This window comes from Larimichthys crocea, chromosome XX (assembly GCF_000972845.2).
Source record: "Larimichthys crocea isolate SSNF chromosome XX, L_crocea_2.0, whole genome shotgun sequence".
NCBI lineage: Eukaryota > Metazoa > Chordata > Actinopteri > Sciaenidae > Larimichthys > Larimichthys crocea.
This window is the reverse complement of record NC_040030.1, coordinates 16491861-16509794: the sequence shown is the minus strand read 5'-3', so window position 1 is coordinate 16509794 and position 17934 is coordinate 16491861. Positions and strand designations below refer to the sequence as shown.

Sequence of the window (17934 nt, the reverse complement as noted above, 5' to 3'; positions counted from 1 at the left end):
CGGAGGAAGAAGAAGAAGGTTTAAGGGAATGCTGACGGGTTTGGTTGCCCAGAACAGGAGCCGGGCCTCAGCCGCCTCTATAGACATAATGGCAGAGAAGAAAGAGACCCGAAGAGGACGGACGGAGAAGTTGAGATTAGGGGGGGCGATATATTCGAATATACCGCTTATATCGCGCTTGCTTCTACGTGAGATTGTATGAAATGGACTATATCGCGACCATCCGAGTACTTGTCATGTAAAGTTTAAAGCCGTTGGCATTTAATTCTCCGGAGTTTTGCCTGTGTCACTCCTCCCCCTTTTTCTCCTTTCCCCCCTGGTGTGCTCACCGCACACAGCCACATGGCCCCGCCCACCCAGGAAAATCCCTGCGCGCATGCGTACTTTTGTATAGGTGATGAGAGAAGAGCCCGAGCGAGTTAATTGAAGATGGAGGACGGCCCGGACTTGGTTCCGACGACGAGCAATGCGGTCCCCACGCCAGCCGTCTTCTTTTTCGCGTGGTCCACGTCAGCTGCTCCAATATTTTCAAGTGCGCCCTTATTGCGACTTTATGTCACAATACTTTGAGAAAAAACTGGGAACGTCCGCGCTGCTTACTGCAAGCGTGTGGACACTTCCCCCCCCCTCCGGTTTTCAAATAATAAGACGTGGGTGTTAAATTTATAAAGGTTTATTACTAAACTATGAAGAATGGTTACAAATTTGATTTAAAAAGTGTGTCTCATAAGCATAAGTCGATCCTGGATGCTTCAGTGGCTCATATGTACATTATGAAATATATTAAAATTCATAAAAAAAATATGACAAGTGTTAAAATGCTATAAAAAGAGGTGTGTTCTCATAAAGCAAGTGTAAAATCTACTGTTCTAATTTGATTCTGGGGGCACTTACACTGCTATCAAGGTTAATTACTGAATTTTATTTATTAGAATAAACCATACAAAAACATACAACAAAAAATATCGAAGATAATATCGTGTATCGCGATTATCGCTTAAACCTATCGAGATCTTTGTTACAGGCCATATCGTGCAAGCCTAGTTGAGATACAACAGAACAACTTCATAAGGTTGTAGCATTACCACTGTTGTTGTTTCAGACCTCCACCTGCAGATTTACGTCACACCGGCTCGTCTTATCGAACCGTAAGCTTTCAGATTGGAACAACAGCCAGAGGTAGCCGTGCATGTCAATAAGCTGCTCCGCGTCTCCTTTGATGGCACTCTTTTATCTGACACGCGAGCAATGATAAATACCACCAAGCTCCCCGCACACACACACACACACACCACACCGCCTCGCCTTTTACTCATGTCATTATCTGTAACGTATATAAAGGAGAAGATGGAAGGCTAATAAGCAGATTAGACTGTAGAGAGAGAGAGAGAGAGAGGACGTCAGAAAAATACAAGACAGGACAGAGACAAAGAGAAAAGTTTGAAGACGGCGAGAAAGGCCGAACCAAATGAATTATTTCAACATTCTGAAACGTGCCCTCTGGTCGAAGTTTGGCCTTGAAAGCTATTCGTACGAGATGTCTTCATAAATGCTTAAGAGCGCGGTGAATAAACGAGGAATGTAATTGATTTTGCGGCCCCTTTTATTTGAGCAGCTCTCTTTTAATCAATTCACTTTTGTTTGGCCTCACTTTCATCCCCCCCTTTACAATAACTTTATGTGGCTCCTCTTTAACCGCGGCGAGGATCTAATAGGTTTTAGAAGGCTTTGCTCGCTCTCTGATTTCGCCACCGGGTTGCAATCAAAGACACTGATTGATTGTTTCGCGGTCCGAAGTGTAATCCTGTTTGTTCGGCGGCTGAAGACGCCGTCAGTCTTTGTCGTCGACAAATAATAACTCGAGTTGTTCGTCTGTTCTTTTTCTTCTGTAAAAAAGCTTAATTTTTGTTTTATTTTGTTTTTTTGAAATCTTCTGCTGAAGCTTTGCAACCTCGCCATCTCAGACTTTTAATTCTAAATTCCTGGAAGGGTGGAAAATAATAGAAAATATGTGGGTTGTTGTTTGGCAGTTACACACATTTTAAAAAAGAGAAAAATACAAGTAAAACTCTTTTTAAAAAAAAGTTTGAAACAGCAGTGAGTGTGTGCATGTCGCCGTTGTCCATGAATAAAAGGTCATGATGTTGTTTACTGCGGCGTGTGTGTAACTATGTTTTTCTGTTTTTGTCTCCTCGGTTAGCCGTCCATGCTAAGAGCATAGTTGCCATTCTGCACCTGCTGGTGGCGCTTTCGCAACATTTCAGAGCTCCGATCAGATTGCGGACCACGTTTCTATTCAAGTCGTGGTCGTCCAGGTGGGTGTAGCGTCGCGTTTAAACACAGCGCTGTTTTTCTAACACGGCTCTCCACTACTCCGGCTTTTCACGCTTCATTTTCTTCTCTGTTTGTGCTCTCTCAGAAAAGAGAGGGCATCCTTCAGTCCAGACAAATCCAAGAGGAAATCCCCGGCAACACAGAGTGAGACTGGGTTTTTACACCTCAGTAGCATTTAGACTCAGTGTTTAGACACATTAGTGCAAAGTAGAACCTGCTGCTAACAGCCGCTTTCTATCACATCTGCACCACAAAAACAGTCATTTCATTTAATGCTGTTTTAAAGAGTATCTTTATAACACGCTGCACTGAAGCCTGAAGAGAGCTGAGGCGGCTGAATGAGCCTCAAGCGTCCACCCTCTTAACCTGCATAACTTTAAGCCTTATATAATGTGAACAGGTGAGTTGTATATAAAATTCACCCCAGTACCGTTGTCATGAACGGGGAAATTAGCTACAGAGACCAAAACTGTTTTTTGTACCAGGCTGTAAACATGTTTATTTCTGCTGTGACGTTTTTAACATGGGACTTATGGAGACTCGTTGGAGTCCAGCTGGTCTTCACACAGATTGGCTTTTTTTTGGAAACTTGACCAAAACACGGTCACTACCACCTATGATCGCTGAACAGTGAAGTCGGCAGGTTACGGTTGCATCAGTCCGTACGGAGCGCTGTCATCCCCGCGCTATCGTCTGGATGATTAGCTTCTTAAAATATGAATGCAGAAATCTGTTCCAAAGATTAGAGGACGGTCTCTACTCTTCATTTTCCAGAATCCAAAGCCTCGTGTAAACATGAACTAACATATAAAGACATTTGACATGGGGACTTATGGAGACTGACTCACTTCTGGAGCCAGCTCAAGTGACGTTAGAGGAACTGCCGTTTGTGGATTTATTGTAAACAACAAATAACTGATTTACATCTTCACATGAAACATTTATTTTTTTTCTTTCTCTGCCGTACTTCAGGGCAAACACCGTTTAGGTGGCTGATAAGACAACAAGATATGTGATGGCACCCTTAGCTGACGATTCACCCACACACCACACACCCTCACACACACACACCACACACACACACACTCTCCTTTCCCCTCCCTGTGAGGCTGTCCTGCAGCCTGACGCAGCAACGAGGGAGATAACAGCAGGCCAACCACACACAACACACACATTTTGTCACGGTAGATGGATACACTGTTAATAAAAACACACACACACACACACACACACACACACTGAGGCTCACCAACACTCCCATGGTCACAGTGGAAATACGGTTATTACCACACTACCAGGACCGTTGCCCAGACCTGCTGCCTTTGCCATCACAGATTACACCATGAACACGTGTGACAGTGTATCCATGGTGTGTGTGTGAGAGGCTGCCATGTCTGCTGGCCTGCCCACCGCGATATCTCTTCCTCGGGGAGGCTCACACTGCAGCCCCCCCCCTCACCTCCAGCAGCGACATCCTCCAAAGTGCTAACATTGTAATAACGAGCGAGAGGCCGACCATTCCCAGAGAAGAGCCGCAGTCTTCATTCATTGCATCAATACTCAGGATGGTTGCATTGTGCTATAGTATGCGGCCATTGTGAGCGTTTACCCAGGTGTACGTGTGTTTATTGTTAATCAAATTAAGCCACATTATTGTATTGTCATTTCTGTGATAATCCACGACACTTCCTCTGTGATTGAACTGGAAGAAGCCGCCTCTGATTTCTCTCCCTCTCTCTGTTTCAGGCTTTCTCTGGCAGACCTGGTACGTCCTCGCAATGTTTCTTCAGGATCTTCTTTTATTTATTTATTTATTCCTTGATCGATAACTCCTTTTTTTTTTTTATTTGTCTTCGCAAGCGTGATGCCTTCGACACCCTGTTCGACCACGCTCCAGATAAACTCACACGTCGTCAGAAGTACTGAATCAGCCACCGTCACGGAGGTCTGAGCAAACGACATTTATACATACAGATAAAAGAAAAGCCAGGCAGTCCACCGTTATTTTCCTCTCTGCACGACCGTGTTGTGGTTCAGTCACCGTCTCCTATGTGCAAATAATCTGGGTCACTGTGAATTTGGACATTTGAACATGGGGATTATGGGACTGACTCACTTCTGGAGCCAGCCTCAAGTGGGTTAGAGGAACTGCATTTTTTGTACTTACGCATTGGCAGAGAAGGCGTCAGCCAACACGTGGCGGCCAGCGCCGCATATTTTCAGCTTTTAACTTTTTGTTTTGTCGATTTGTGCGTGCAGCTCTTGATCTTGAACTTTGTGTTGTTTCCTCAGACGTTGATCACCTTTGTGAACAAACACCTGAACAAGCTCAACCTGGAGGTGTCTGAGTTGGACACACCAGGTACATCACACACCGACACTGGAACTCTTTTTTTTTGTTTACTGATGAAATAATCATATCAACCTGTGTCACCAGTGTTCAGTATTACTGTATGACTCCCCATGCAGCATACGTCTGTAGTGTTGGTGTTGTTTTCTGACTGTCAGCTGTGTCTCAGTTCGCAGACGGTGTTTATCTGGTGCTGCTGATGGGCTGTTGGAGGGATACTTTGTGCCACTCTACAACTTTTTCCTCACACAGAGAACTTTGACCAAAGGTAAAGTGTCTCACTTAGCTTCATGCTAATATCACAAGCTGATCATTCATTCAAGCCGACATTTACAACTGTAGCATTATATTACTAGAGACTTTAATTAAGCCAATCACAGTCAGCCTTGTGGAATTTCTGCCCAGCAACCAGCTGTCGACCACATCAGAGCACACAACAGTCTGTCAGTGAAGCTGCTGAGAGAGAGAAAGCCTTCAAAGTTCACCTTCAAACAAGAGACCGCTCTGACCAACACTGTAGGTCGTATCAATGAACAGAAGGATTTTAAGCATCCTCAGGTTCGCTGAACGTCTACATATATAATCTGTGTGGCTAAAGTTAAAAATGTGACCTCTAGAGAGGTAAACAACTGGTACGTCTGCTTTCCCTCCACCAAAATCTCTGCTCTCAGTTAATATGGGAGTAAATGGGGCAGTTGTGTGGTGATCCTGACACATCTGAGCTAACAGAGCCAAAACTAGAAGTCTGACAGCTTCAGCAGGTTCATGTGAGCGAGCACACAATTTCCTACAATCTGATGTTCAAATTTTTCTGTAGAGTGAAATTTGTGGCTGTGAGAGCAGTTTAAAACATTTTTTTTGGTACAGATTTTCCACTCTAGCGGTCACGTGACTCACTCTAGCTTCCGGAACATTCCGTCCATAAGCGCCCATGTTAAATTTTCCCCTTTTTTTTGGACGACTTCTCGAACACGTAACTGTGACGTCTGATTTAAAGTGGAGATTTACAGGCTCGTAATCGGGCGAACAGTGGACGAGTCTCAGACGTTTTTTCTTCAAATTTACAGCTGAAAGTCGGCACTTGAACTCACACCCATCGCTTTCATTTTTAATCCTTAGGAGCCTAAACTAGTATCTGAGCGCTGAAGTTTCCTTTTATTGTTGATTGAGTTACAAATAAAGAACGCACTCTGGCTTGTGTGCTTTATCTACGAAGCAGACGTGCGACTTTGTTGCGAGCGTCGCCGTTTTGATGAATCCAATCTCTTCTCCGCGAGAAACGGGCCGTGACCCGTCTTTGTTCTGACCTATAGTTTAAGAAACCCTCTCGAATCATACTCCATTTCTGAGGGCGCCGTGCGCTCGGAGCCAGGACTCTCCTCTCAATAGCTTGATACATGCCATCCGTTTTCCCCCCAGAGCCCATTCAGCACCCAGCCATCGCTCCTCTCTCTCTGTCCGCTGCTGGCCTCTGTAGTACTACGGTATTCTGAACAGGCAATCTGCGGAGACACCACGTAGCGCTTTTGTTTGGGTCTTGGCCAGCGCCCCTGCCAAGCTCGAGGCCGAATGGGCACCAGTGCTACAATTTACACAACTCCACACAAACACACCATAGGACACTCCTGGGCCCGGAGAACGGCACCGGCCCCACAGCATCTGTAATCTCCTTTTGCACAGGGAAACACTGGAGTGGCTCTTAGAGCTGTATTAGTGTGATGTGTGTGATGTACTAAAAGCGTCGCCCGCATGCGCTCATTGTGTGAAGCGTGTGACCTTCGCCATCTAATACAGTCAAAAAAAAAAATAAACGAGCCTTACGTAGAGATCTGTGAGCTGAAGCTTTTCTTGATGCTTTGTGCTACTTCTGCACGGTTTATCATGGATAGGCCTCTAGGCCCACACACACACACACACACACCACAATACCGCCTCTAAGCCACTCCAGTGTTTCCCTGTGCAAAAGGAGGATTACAGATGCTGTGGGGGCCGGTGCCGGTTCTTCCGGGCCAGAGTGTCTATGGTGTGTTTGTGTGGAGTTGTGTACATTGTAGCACTGGTGCCCATTCTGTCCTCGCAGCTTGGCAGGGGCGCTGGCCAGAACCCAAACAAAGGCTACTGTGGTGTCTCCGCCGATTGCCTGTTCAGAATACTCTAGTACTACAGAGGCCAGCAGCGGACAGAGAGAGAGGAGAGATGCGGGCTTGGTGCTGAATGGGCTCTGGGGGGGGAACGGATGGCATTTATCAAGCTATTGAGAGGAGAGTCCTGGCTCCGAGCGCACGGCCCTCTCAGAAATGGAGTATTGATTCGAGAGTGTTTTCTTAACTATAGTCACGAACAAAGACGGGTCACGGCCCGTTTCTCGCGGGAAGAGATTGGATTCATCAAAACGGCGACGCTCGCCACCATACGTCTGCACTGTCTGCTTCGTAAGAATAAAGCACACAAGCCAGAGCTGCTTCTTTATTTGTAACTCAATCAACAATAAAGGAAAACCTTCAGCGCTCAGATACTAGTTTAGGCTCTCTAAGGATTAAAAATGAAGCGATGGGTGTGAGGTTCAAGTGCCGACTTTCAGCTTAATTGAAGAAAAAAAACGTCTGAGACTCGTCCACTGTTCGCCCGATTACGAGCCTGTAAAATCTCCACTTTAAAATCAGACGTCACAGTTACGGGTTCGGGAAAGTCGTCCAAAAAAAAAGCGGGAAAATTAAATGGGCGCTTATGGACGGAATGTTCGGAAGCAGAGTGAGTCACGTGACCGCTAGTGGAAAATCTGTACCCAAAATAATGTTTAAACTGCTCTCACGGCCACAAATTTCACTCTACAGAAATATTTGAACATCAGATTGTAGGAAAATTTGTGCGCTCGCTCACATGAACCTGCTGAAGCTGTCAGACTTCTAGTTTTGGCTCTGTTAGCTCAGATGTGTCAGGATCACCCACCCACTGCCCCATTTCTCCATATTAACTGGGCAGAGATTTGTGGAGGGAAAGCAGACGTACCCGTTTTTTACCTCGCTCTAGGGGTCACATTTTTAACTTTAGCCACACAGATTATATATGTAGACGTTTAGCGAGACCTGAGGATGCTTAAAATCCTCTCTGTTCATTGATACGACCTACGGTTTGGTCAGAGCGGTCTCTTGTTTGAAGGTGAACTTTGAAGGCTTTCTCTCTCTCAGCAGCTCCACTGACAGCTGTCTGTTGCTCTGATTGGTCGACAGCTGGTTGCTGGGCAGAAAATTCACAGGCTGACTGTGATTGGCTTAATTAAAGTCTGTCTAATATCAATGCTACAGTTTAAATGTCGGCTTGAATGATGATACAGCTTGTGATATTAGCATGAAGCTAAGTGAAGACACTTTACCTTTTGGTCAAGTTCTCTGGTTGTGAGGAAAAAGTTGTAGAGTCGGCACAAAGTATCCCTCCAACAGCCCATCCGCAGCACCAGATAAACACCGTCTGCAACTGAGACACAACAGCTGACAGTCAGAAAACAACACCAACACTACAGACTGTATGCTGCATGGGGAGTCATACAGTAATACTGAACACTGGTGACACAGGTTGATATGATTATTTCAACTCAGTAAACAAGAAAAAAAAGAGTTCCAGTGTCGGTGTGTGATGTCCTGTGTGTCCAACTCGACACCTCCCGGTTGAGCTTGTTCAGGTGTTGTTCACAAGGTGATCAACGTCTGAGGAAACAACACAAAAATCAAGATCAAGAGCTGCACGCACAATCGACAAAACAAAAGTTAAAAGCTGAAAATATGCGGCGCTGGGCCGCCACGTGTGTGGCTGTACTGCCTTCTCTGCCAATGCGAAGTACCAAAAATGCAGTTCCTCAAGCGTCCACTTGAGGCTGGCTCCAGAAGTGAGTCAGTCCCCATAAGTCCCCATGTTCAAATGTCCAAATTCCAGTGACCCAGATTATTTGACATAGACGACGGTGAACTGAACCCCACAACACGGTCGTGCAAGAGAAAATGAACGGTGGACTGCCTGGCTTTTTCTTTTATCTGTATGTATTTATGTCGTTTGCTAGACCTCCGTGCGGTGGCTGATTCACGTACCTTCTTGACGACGTTGAGTTTATCTGGAGCGTGGTCGAACAGGGTGTCGAAGGCTCACGCTCTGCGAAGACAAATAAAAAAAAAAAGGAGTTATCGATCAAGGAATAAATAATAAATAAATAAAGAAGATCCTGAGAAAAACATTGCGAGGACGTACCATGTCTGCCAGAGAAGCCCTGAAACAGAGAGAGGGGAGAAATCAGAGGCGGCTTCTTCCAGTTCAATCACAGAGGAATGTCGTGGATTATCACAAAATGACAATACAAAATGTGCTTAATTTGATTAACAATAAACACACGTACACCTGGGTATAACGCTCCCAATGGCCGCATACTATAGCACAATGCAACATCCTGAGTATTGATGCAATGAATGAAGACGGCGGCTCTTCTATGGGAATGGCGGCTCTCCGCTCCGTTATTACAATGTTAGCACTTTGGAGGATGTCGCTGCTGGAGGGTGGGGGGGGGCTGCAGTGAGCCTCCCCGAGGAAGAGATATCGCGGTGGGCAGGCCAGCAAGACATGGCAGCCTCTCACACACACACTCCTGGATACACTGTCAACGTGTTCATGGTGTAATCTGTGTGGCAAAGGCAGGCAGGTCTGGGCAACGGTCTGGTAGTGTGGTAATAACCGTATTTCCACTGTGACCATGTGAGTGTTGGTGAGCCTCAGGTGTGTGTGTGTGTGTGTGTGTGTGTGTTATTAACAGTGTATCCATCTACCGTGACAAAATGTGTGTGTTTGTGTTTGTTGGGCCTGCTGTTATCTCCCTCGTTGCTGCCCTCAGGCTGCAGGACAAGCCTCACAGGAGGGAAAACGAGAGTGTGTTGTGTGTGTGTGTGGTGTGTGTGTGTGTGTGTGTGTGGTGTGAATTCGTCAGCCTAAGGGTGCCATCACATATCTGTTGTCTTCTCACACCTAAACGTGTTTTGCGCCTGACGTACGGCAAGACGGCAGAGAAAGAAAAAGACAAATAAACTGTTCATGTGATAACTGTTACAAATAACTCCACAAACTGCAGTTCCTCTAACGTCCACTTGAGGCTGGCTCCAGAAGTGAGTCCGTTCTCCATAGTCCCCATGTTCAATGTCTTATATGTTAGTTCATGTTTACAGGCTTTGGATTTCTGGAAAATGACGAGAAGACACTGTCCTCTAATCTTTTGGACAGATTTCTGCATTCATTCATTTTAAGAAGTCAATCATCCAGGCGATAGCTGCGGGTTCTGACGCGCTCCGTACGGACTGATGCAACCGTAACCTGCTCGAACTTCACTGTTCAGCGATCATCGGTGGGTAGTCTGTGAAGTGAAGCCACATTTGTGGACGTTCCAACGGTCTCCATAAGTCTCCATGTTAAAAACGTCACAGCAAATAAACCTGTTTTACAGCCTGGTACAAAAAACAGTTTTGGTCTCTGTAGCTAATTTCCCCGTTCATGACAACTGTACTGAGGGTGAATTATAACAACTCACCTGTTCACATTATTAAGGCTTAAAGTTCTGCAGGTTAGAGGGTGGACGCTTGAGGCTTCATTCAGCCGCCTCAGCTCCTCTTCAGGCTTCAGTGCAGCGTGTTATAAAGATACTCTTTAAAACAGCATTAAATGAAATGACTGTTTTTGTGTGCAGATGTGATAGAAAGGCTGTTAGCGCAGGTTCTACTTTGCACTAATGTGTCTAAACCCTGAGTCAAATGCTACATGAGGTGTGTAAAAACCCAGTCTCACTCTGTGTTGCCGGTGATTTCCTCTTGGATTTGTCTGGACTGAAGGATGCCCTCTTTTCTGAGAGACACAAACAGAGAAGAACAATGAAGCGTGAAAAGCCGGAGTAGTGGAGAGCCGTGTTGTTAGAAAAACAGCTCTGTTTTTAAACGCGCGCTACACCCACCTGGACGACCACGACTTGAATAGAAACGTGGTCCGGCAATCTGATCGGAGCTCTGAAATGTTGCGACAGCGCCACCCGCAGGTGCAGAATGGCAACTATGCTCTTAGCATGGACGGTAAGACGAGGGAGACAAAAACAGAAAAAACATTAGTTACACACACGCCGCACGTAAACAACATCATGACCTTTTATTCATGGACCTAACTGCGACATGCGACCCACTCACTGCTGTTTCTAAACTTTTTTTTAAAAGAGTTTCTTGTATTTCTCTTTTTTAAAATTGTTACCGCCAAACAACAAACCACATATTTTCTATTATTTTCCCCCCTTCAGGAATTTGAATTAAAAGTCTGAGATGGCGAGGTTGCCAGCTTCCGCAGGAGATTTCAAAAAAACAAAATAAAACAAAAATTAAGCTTTTGTACAGAAAGAAAAGAACAGACAGAACAACTCGAGTATTATTTTTGCGACGACAAAGACTGACGGGTCTTCAGCCGCTCGAACAAACAGATTTACCTTCGGACCCGCGAAACAATCAATCAAGTGTCTTTGATTGCAACCTGTGGCGAAATCAGAGAGCGAGCTAAAAGCCTTCATAAAACCTATTAGATCCTCGCCGCGTTAAAGAGGAGCCACATAAGTATTGTAAAGGGGGGGATGAAAGTGAGGCCAAACAAAAGTGAATTGATTAAAAGAGAGCTGCTCAAATAAAAGGGGCCGCAAATCAATTACATTCCTCGTTTATTCACCCGCTCTTTAGCCTTTATGAAGACATCTCGTACGCTGCTTTCAAGGCCAAACTTCGACCAGAGGGCACGTTTCAGAATGTTTGAAATAAATATTTTGGTTCGGCCTTTCTCGCCGTCTTCAAACTTTTCTCTTTGTCTCTGTCCTGTCTTGTATTTTTCTGACGTCCTCTCTCTCTCTCTCTCTCTTCACAGTCTAATCTGCTTATTAGCCTTCCCTCTTCTCCTTTTATATACGTTACAGATAATGCATGAGTAAAAGGCGAGGCGGCGTGTGTGGTGTGTGTGTGTGCTGGGAGCTGTGTGGTAATTATCATTGCTCGCCGTGTCAGATAAAAGAGTGCCATCAAGGAGACGCGGAGAGCTTTATTGACATGCACGGCTACCTCTGGTGCTGTTGTTCTCAATCTGAAAGCTTACGGTTCGATAAGACGAGCACGGTGTGACGTAAATCTGCAGGTGGAGGTCTGAAACAACAACAGTGGTAATGCTACAACCTTATGAATGTTGTTCTGTTGTTATCTCAACTAGGGCTGCACGATATGGCCTGTAAACCAAATTCGATATTTTTTAGCTATATCGCGATACACATATATATATCTCGATATTTTTGTTGTTGTTGTTTTGATTGTTTATTTCTAATAAATATAATGTCATTATTACCTTGATAGCATTGTAATTGCCCAGAATCAATGTGAACAGTAGATTTACACTTGCGTATGAGACACACCTCTTTTTATAGCATTTTAACACTTGTCATATTTTTTATGCATTTTTAATATAGTTTCATAATGTACATATGAGCACTGAAGCAGTGCAGGATCATATTATGCTTATGAGGACACCACTTTTTAATCAAAATTTTAACCATTCTTTCATTTTATAACTAAACCTTTAATAAATTTAACACCCACGTCTTCTTTTGAAAACCGGAAGTGTCCACCAAGCTGCAGTAAGCTAGCGCTGACTTTCCCAGTTTTCTCAAAGTATTTGACATAAAGTCGCAATAAGGGCGCACTTGCAATATTGGAGCGCTGAAGTCTGACGTGCCACGCGAAAAACGAGGAGACGGCTGCGTGGACCGCAGTTGCTCTTCTTCGGAACCAAGTCGTCCGTCTCCATCTTCAATTAACTCGCTCGGGCTCTTCTCTCCTCCCTGATACAAAAAGTACGCATGCGCGCAGGGGATTTTCTGGTGGGCGGGGCAGTGTGCGTGTGCGTGGCAGCACCAGGAGTGACACAGGCAAAAACTCCGGAGAAGTAAATGCCAACGGCTTAAAAACATTTACATGACAAGTACTCGATGGTCGCGTATAGTCATTTCATACATCTCTCACGTAGAAACAAGCCCCGCTATTCGGTATATTTCGATTATCGCCCACCCCTAATCTCAACTTCTCCGTCAACGTCCTCTTCGGTCTCTTTCTTCTCTGCCATTATGTACTAAGGGCTGCTGAGCCCGGCTCCTGTTCTGGCACCACACCCGTCAGCATTCCCTGTAAACCTTCTTCTTCTTCCTCCGTGGTGTGATGCCACCAACTGAGGGCTGCCACGATTAGTCGATTAGTCAATTAGTCACGATTATGTCACACAACTAATTTAGTAGTCGCTTATGCCGGGCCATTCCTCCGCGGCGGTTCTGGGTCGGCATGGAAAGACTCGGGGGCGAAGGTGGTCATGGCTCCACCCGCGAGCTTTACAGCGCCCGCCCCCAGCCCCTCTCCGGGACAGTCATTTACATATGATCCGATTGTCGACCAATCGAAAAAATAATCCGTGATTAGTCGACTATCAAAATCGTTTGTAGCAGCCCTACACCAACACTCCCCCGGTGCTCTGAGCTCACCGTCCGGGCAGCCCGGCTAACAAACTGAGCTAACAGCAGCTAACTTAGCACAAGGCCATGGTACCTGAAACGTAACCCAGGGGCACTGCTAACACAACAAGTACTGCTACAACTGCACCTCACTCTAATCTCAAACGTCCTCTCCGTTCTCTTCCTCTGCCTATGTCCACAGAGGTGCTGCGCCCGGCTCCTGTTCTGGCACGACACCGGCTCTGCTACCCGTCAGCCTTCCCCTACAGTGCCGGCAGCCCGGCTAACAAAAACGAAACTGTACCTGACAGTACTGCCAGTACTCCTAAAAGGGCACGCTCAAAGACTACACTGCAACAGCTGAGACCAAACGTGACAGAGGAAACAGTTGCGTCAGCGTTTTTTTGTCCTTACAGTCGACGTTCCAGCGAATGTTCCTGGTGGAAAGTTTGAGCGAGTCGTTGATTCGTTCCAAAAACGTCTGCAGCTTCTGTTTCTGGCGATCTCCGAATGGGTCACCTCGGCCACGTTCAGTTTCTCACCCTCAGCTTCTTCTGGAGAGCAAAAAAAAACATGAGCAGAGACATTTTATGTCAAAAAAGATTGTCTTTGTAAAGTTTAGTCTCTCGTCTCTCCTCGTGTTCTTACCGAACAGTTTCTGCAGGACTTGTCCATCGTACAGATCTTCAGCCAGATCTTTGACGATGATCCGCTCCCCGACCAGACATCGTTTATCCAGTCGATCAGCACCTACAATGAAAGAGTCATCAGTAAAACCTTAATGATCTGTGTAATTAGTAGATGTCGTCCCGTCCACGCGGCATCTTCAGGGATTGTCTTGGTGTTTGGTCTCGCAGACTTCCAGCAGAATCTGAGCTTTGAGAGTTTTAGCTGTGTCTCACTGTCAGGCTGGTGCTGATTAGGTGTTGAAAACTGTCCTGCTGGACATAAATTGTTGCTCTGCCCCATCGGTAGCTGACAAAAGTTGCTGACTCCAGTGATTGCCTCCCGATCCCTCACATGCCTGAGCATGCCGGCTCCACGCTGCCAACTCGAGTTGGGGATGGTGATGTCATGATGTGCACACCGATACCTTAACTTTTGTTTAACCTGTAAACCTTCTAGTTGATGCTCGTTGCGAGTTATCAAAGATAAACGGTAGATGAAATCATTTCCAACCTTCATGAGCTCCTGCAGTTGCGGTCATTCTTGGAGTTTGGGTCCACCATGGTGCGCACTTCATTCTCCTCTATCGAGAGAGCAGAGACGGATGTCAGAACTACCAGAGTCTCACATCATGCACGATAATGACATACTGACAAGTTCAGTACCTACAGTCTGTGAGTCATTTTCTACAGATGAGTATGAAAGAACAGTACGGTACACGCAACGGACATTAAGATAGTGAAGTAAACTGCTGCCAACTGTAGCTGCTGTTAGAGCCAGTGTCATGCCAGAACCGGGCTGCGTATACATAAGTAGCTTTGACTTTGGACTTGTTTTGTTGAGGAGTGCCGGACGTTTGTTTGATGGTTGACAGATTATTTCTAAGATAATGATAGGTAGTGTTGCACACTAAAGGGTTCAGCAGCTTCTATGGACATATGGCAGAGGAGAAGAGAGTGAAGAGGACGCGACGGCGGGAAGCTAAGAAGAGAAAAGGAGGGTGAGCGAGCAAGAAGCCGCCGGACAAGAGTAAATTTGGGACTGACTTTTGTGGTTGGAGAGCTTGGTGAAATAAAAAGGCTGAAAGACAGACGCCCGAGCTGGGTGAGAGTAAACTTCTGACAGTGTAGCTGCTGTTAGATCAGTCGTCAGCTTGGCGGTGAGCTCAGAGCGACGGGTACCCGTCGCTCTGAGCTCCCCGCCAAGCTGACGAACTGAGTGTTTGTCCAACAGGAGTTATGGACTACCAGGAAGAAGAAGAGGAGGTACCGCGCTTGTAGCTTCTATGGACATGATGGCAGAGGAGAAGAGAGTGAAGAGGACTGACGAGGAAGCTAGAAGAGAAAAGGAGAGGTGAGCGGCAAGACATGCTGTTGGTGACCTGGTTGATGTTTGGCTTCCACTTGTCGACTCCTCGTCCTTCTTGCTCCGGATCATATGTAAATTGACTGTCCCGGAGAGGGGCAGGTGGGCGGGCGCTGTAAAGCTCGCGGGCGGAGCCGTGAGCCACCTTGGCCCCCGAGTCTTTCCATGCTGACCCAGAACCGCCACGGAGGAAATGCACCCGGCATAAGCCGACTACTAAATTAGTTGTTGACATAATCGTGACTAATTGACTAATCGACTAATCGTGGCAGCCCTAGTTGGTGGCATCAGACCACCGGGAGGAAGAAGAAGAAGGTTTACAGGGAATGCTGACGGGTGTGGTGCCAGAACAGGAGCCGGGCTCAGCAGCCTCTGTAGACATCATGGCAGAGAAGAAAGAGACCGAAGAGGACGTTGACGGAGGAAGTTGAGATAACAACAGAACAACATTCATAAGGTTGTAGCATTACCACTGTTGTTGTTTCAGACCTCCACCTGCAGATTTACGTCACACCGTGCTCGTCTTATCGAACCGTAAGCTTTCAGATTGAGAACAACAGCCAGAGGTAGCCGTGCATGTCAATAAAGCTCTCCGCGTCTCCTTTGATGGCACTCTTTTATCTGACACGGCGAGCAATGATAATTACCACCAAGCTCCCAGCACACACACACACACACACACACGCCGCCTCGCCTTTTACTCATGTCATTATCTGTAACGTATATAAAAGGAGAAGATGGAAGGCTAATAAGCAGATTAGACTGTGAGAGAGAGAGAGAGAGAGGACGTCAGAAAAATACAAGACAGGACAGAGACAAAGAGAAAAGTTTGAAGACGGCGAGAAAGGCCGAACCAAATGAATTTATTTCAAACATTCTGAAACGTGCCCTCTGGTCGAAGTTTGGCCTTGAAAGCTATTCGTACGAGATGTCTTCATAAATGCTAAAGAGCGCGGTGAATAAACGAGGAATGTAATTGATTTTGCGGCCCCTTTTATTTGAGCAGCTCTCTTTTAATCAATTCACTTTTGTTTGGCCTCACTTTCATCCCCCCCTTTACAATAACTTATGTGGCTCCTCTTTAACGCGGCGAGGATCTAATAGGTTTTATGAAGGCTTTTAGCTCGCTCTCTGATTTCGCCACAGGGTTGCAATCAAAGACACTTGATTGATTGTTTCGCGGGTCCGAAGGTAAATCCTGTTTGTTCAGGCGGCTGAAGACCCGTCAGTCTTTGTCGTCGACAAATAATAACTCGAGTTGTTCTGTCTGTTCTTTTCTTTCTGTACAAAAGCTTAATTTTTGTTTTATTTTGTTTTTTTGAAATCTTCTGCTGAAGTCTTTGCAACCTCGCCATCTCAGACTTTTAATTCTAAATTCCTGGAACGATGGAAAATAATAGAAAATATGTGGGTTGTTGTTCGGCAGTGCGAGGTGTTTGCAGACACACTTTAAACATTTTAAAAAAGAGAAAATACAAGAAACTCTTTTAAAAAAAAAGTTTAGAAACAGCAGTGAGTGTGTCGCATGTCGCAGTTAGTCCATGAATAAAAGGTCATGATGTTGTTTACGTGCAGCGTGTGTGTAACTAATGTTTTTCTGTTTTTGTCTCCTCGCGTTAGCCGTCCATGCTAAGAGTATAGTTGCCATTCTGCACCTGCTGGTGGCGCTGTCGCAACATTTCAGAGCTCCGATCAGATTGCCGGACCACGTTTCTATTCAAGTCGTGGTCGTCCAGGTGGGTGTAGCGTCGCGTTTAAACACAGAGCAGCTGTTTTTCTAACACGGCTCTCCACTACTCCGGCTTTTCACGCTTCATTCTTCTTCTCTGTTTGTGTCTCTCAGAAAAGAGAGGGCATCCTTCAGTCCAGACAAATCCAAGAGGAAATCACCGGCAACACAGAGTGAGACTGGGTTTTTACACCTCATGTAGCATTTAGACTCAGTGTTTAGACACATTAGTGCAAAGTAGAACCTGCTGCTAACAGACGCTTTCTATCACATCTGCACACAAAAACAGTCATTTCATTTAATGCTGTTTTAAAGAGTATCTTTATAACACGCTGCACTGAAGCCTGAAGAGGAGCTGAGGCGGCTGAATGAAGCCTCAAAGCGTCCACGCTCTTAATCCTGCATAACTTTAAGCCTTAATATAATGTGAACAGGTGAGTTGTATATAAATTCACCCTCAGTACAGTTGTCATGAACGGGGAAATTAGCTACAGAGACCAAAACTGTTTTTTGTACCAGGCTGTAAACATGTTTATTTCTGCTGTGAAGTTTTTAACATGAAGACTCGTTGGAACGTCCACATTGGCTTCACCTCACAGACGTGGAGGTTGGCGCTTGGTCATCAACAAGCAAGTTGGCCATTTTTTTTTGGAGGAACTGTGACCAAAACACGGTCACTACCCACCTATGATCGCTGAACAGTGAAGATCGAGCAGGTTACGGTTGCATCAGTCCGTACGGAGCGCTCTCAGAACCCGTCAGCTATCGCCTGGCGATGATTGAGCTTCTTAAAATGAATGAATGCAGAAATCTGTCCAAAAGATTAGAGGACATGTGTCTTACTCGTCATTTTCCAGACATCCAAAGCCTCGTGTAAACATGAACTAACATATAAGACATTTGAACATGGGGACTTATGGAGACTGACTCACTTCTGGAGCCAGCCTCAAG

At 45.7% G+C, this 17934-nt stretch overlaps 2 protein-coding genes and 1 long non-coding RNA gene across 3 annotated transcripts in view; 1 reads left to right on the top strand and 2 right to left on the bottom strand.

Moving 5' to 3' along the window:
- The window catches only part of herc56.1 (HECT and RLD domain containing E3 ubiquitin protein ligase 56.1), an 820440-nt gene that overhangs the window by 90442 nt on the left and 712064 nt on the right, over positions 1 to 17934 (bottom strand). The gene's annotated exons all lie outside the window — the stretch shown is intronic.
- Positions 1 to 17934, top strand: part of parvaa (parvin, alpha a) — a 32682-nt gene that overhangs the window by 8580 nt on the left and 6168 nt on the right. The window contains exons 6-7 of the mRNA XM_027272360.1: positions 16875 to 16990; positions 17098 to 17156. Coding sequence (XP_027128161.1) covers positions 16875 to 16990; positions 17098 to 17156 — 175 coding nt within the window. The remainder of the gene's footprint in view (positions 1 to 16874; positions 16991 to 17097; positions 17157 to 17934) is intronic.
- On the bottom strand, positions 8355 to 8951 carry LOC113744079 (uncharacterized). Its single transcript, XR_003461284.1, has 3 exons — positions 8924 to 8951; positions 8767 to 8827; positions 8355 to 8388 (listed from the first exon to the last, which is right to left on the bottom strand). It is a non-coding gene; the product is annotated as an uncharacterized LOC113744079 (long non-coding RNA).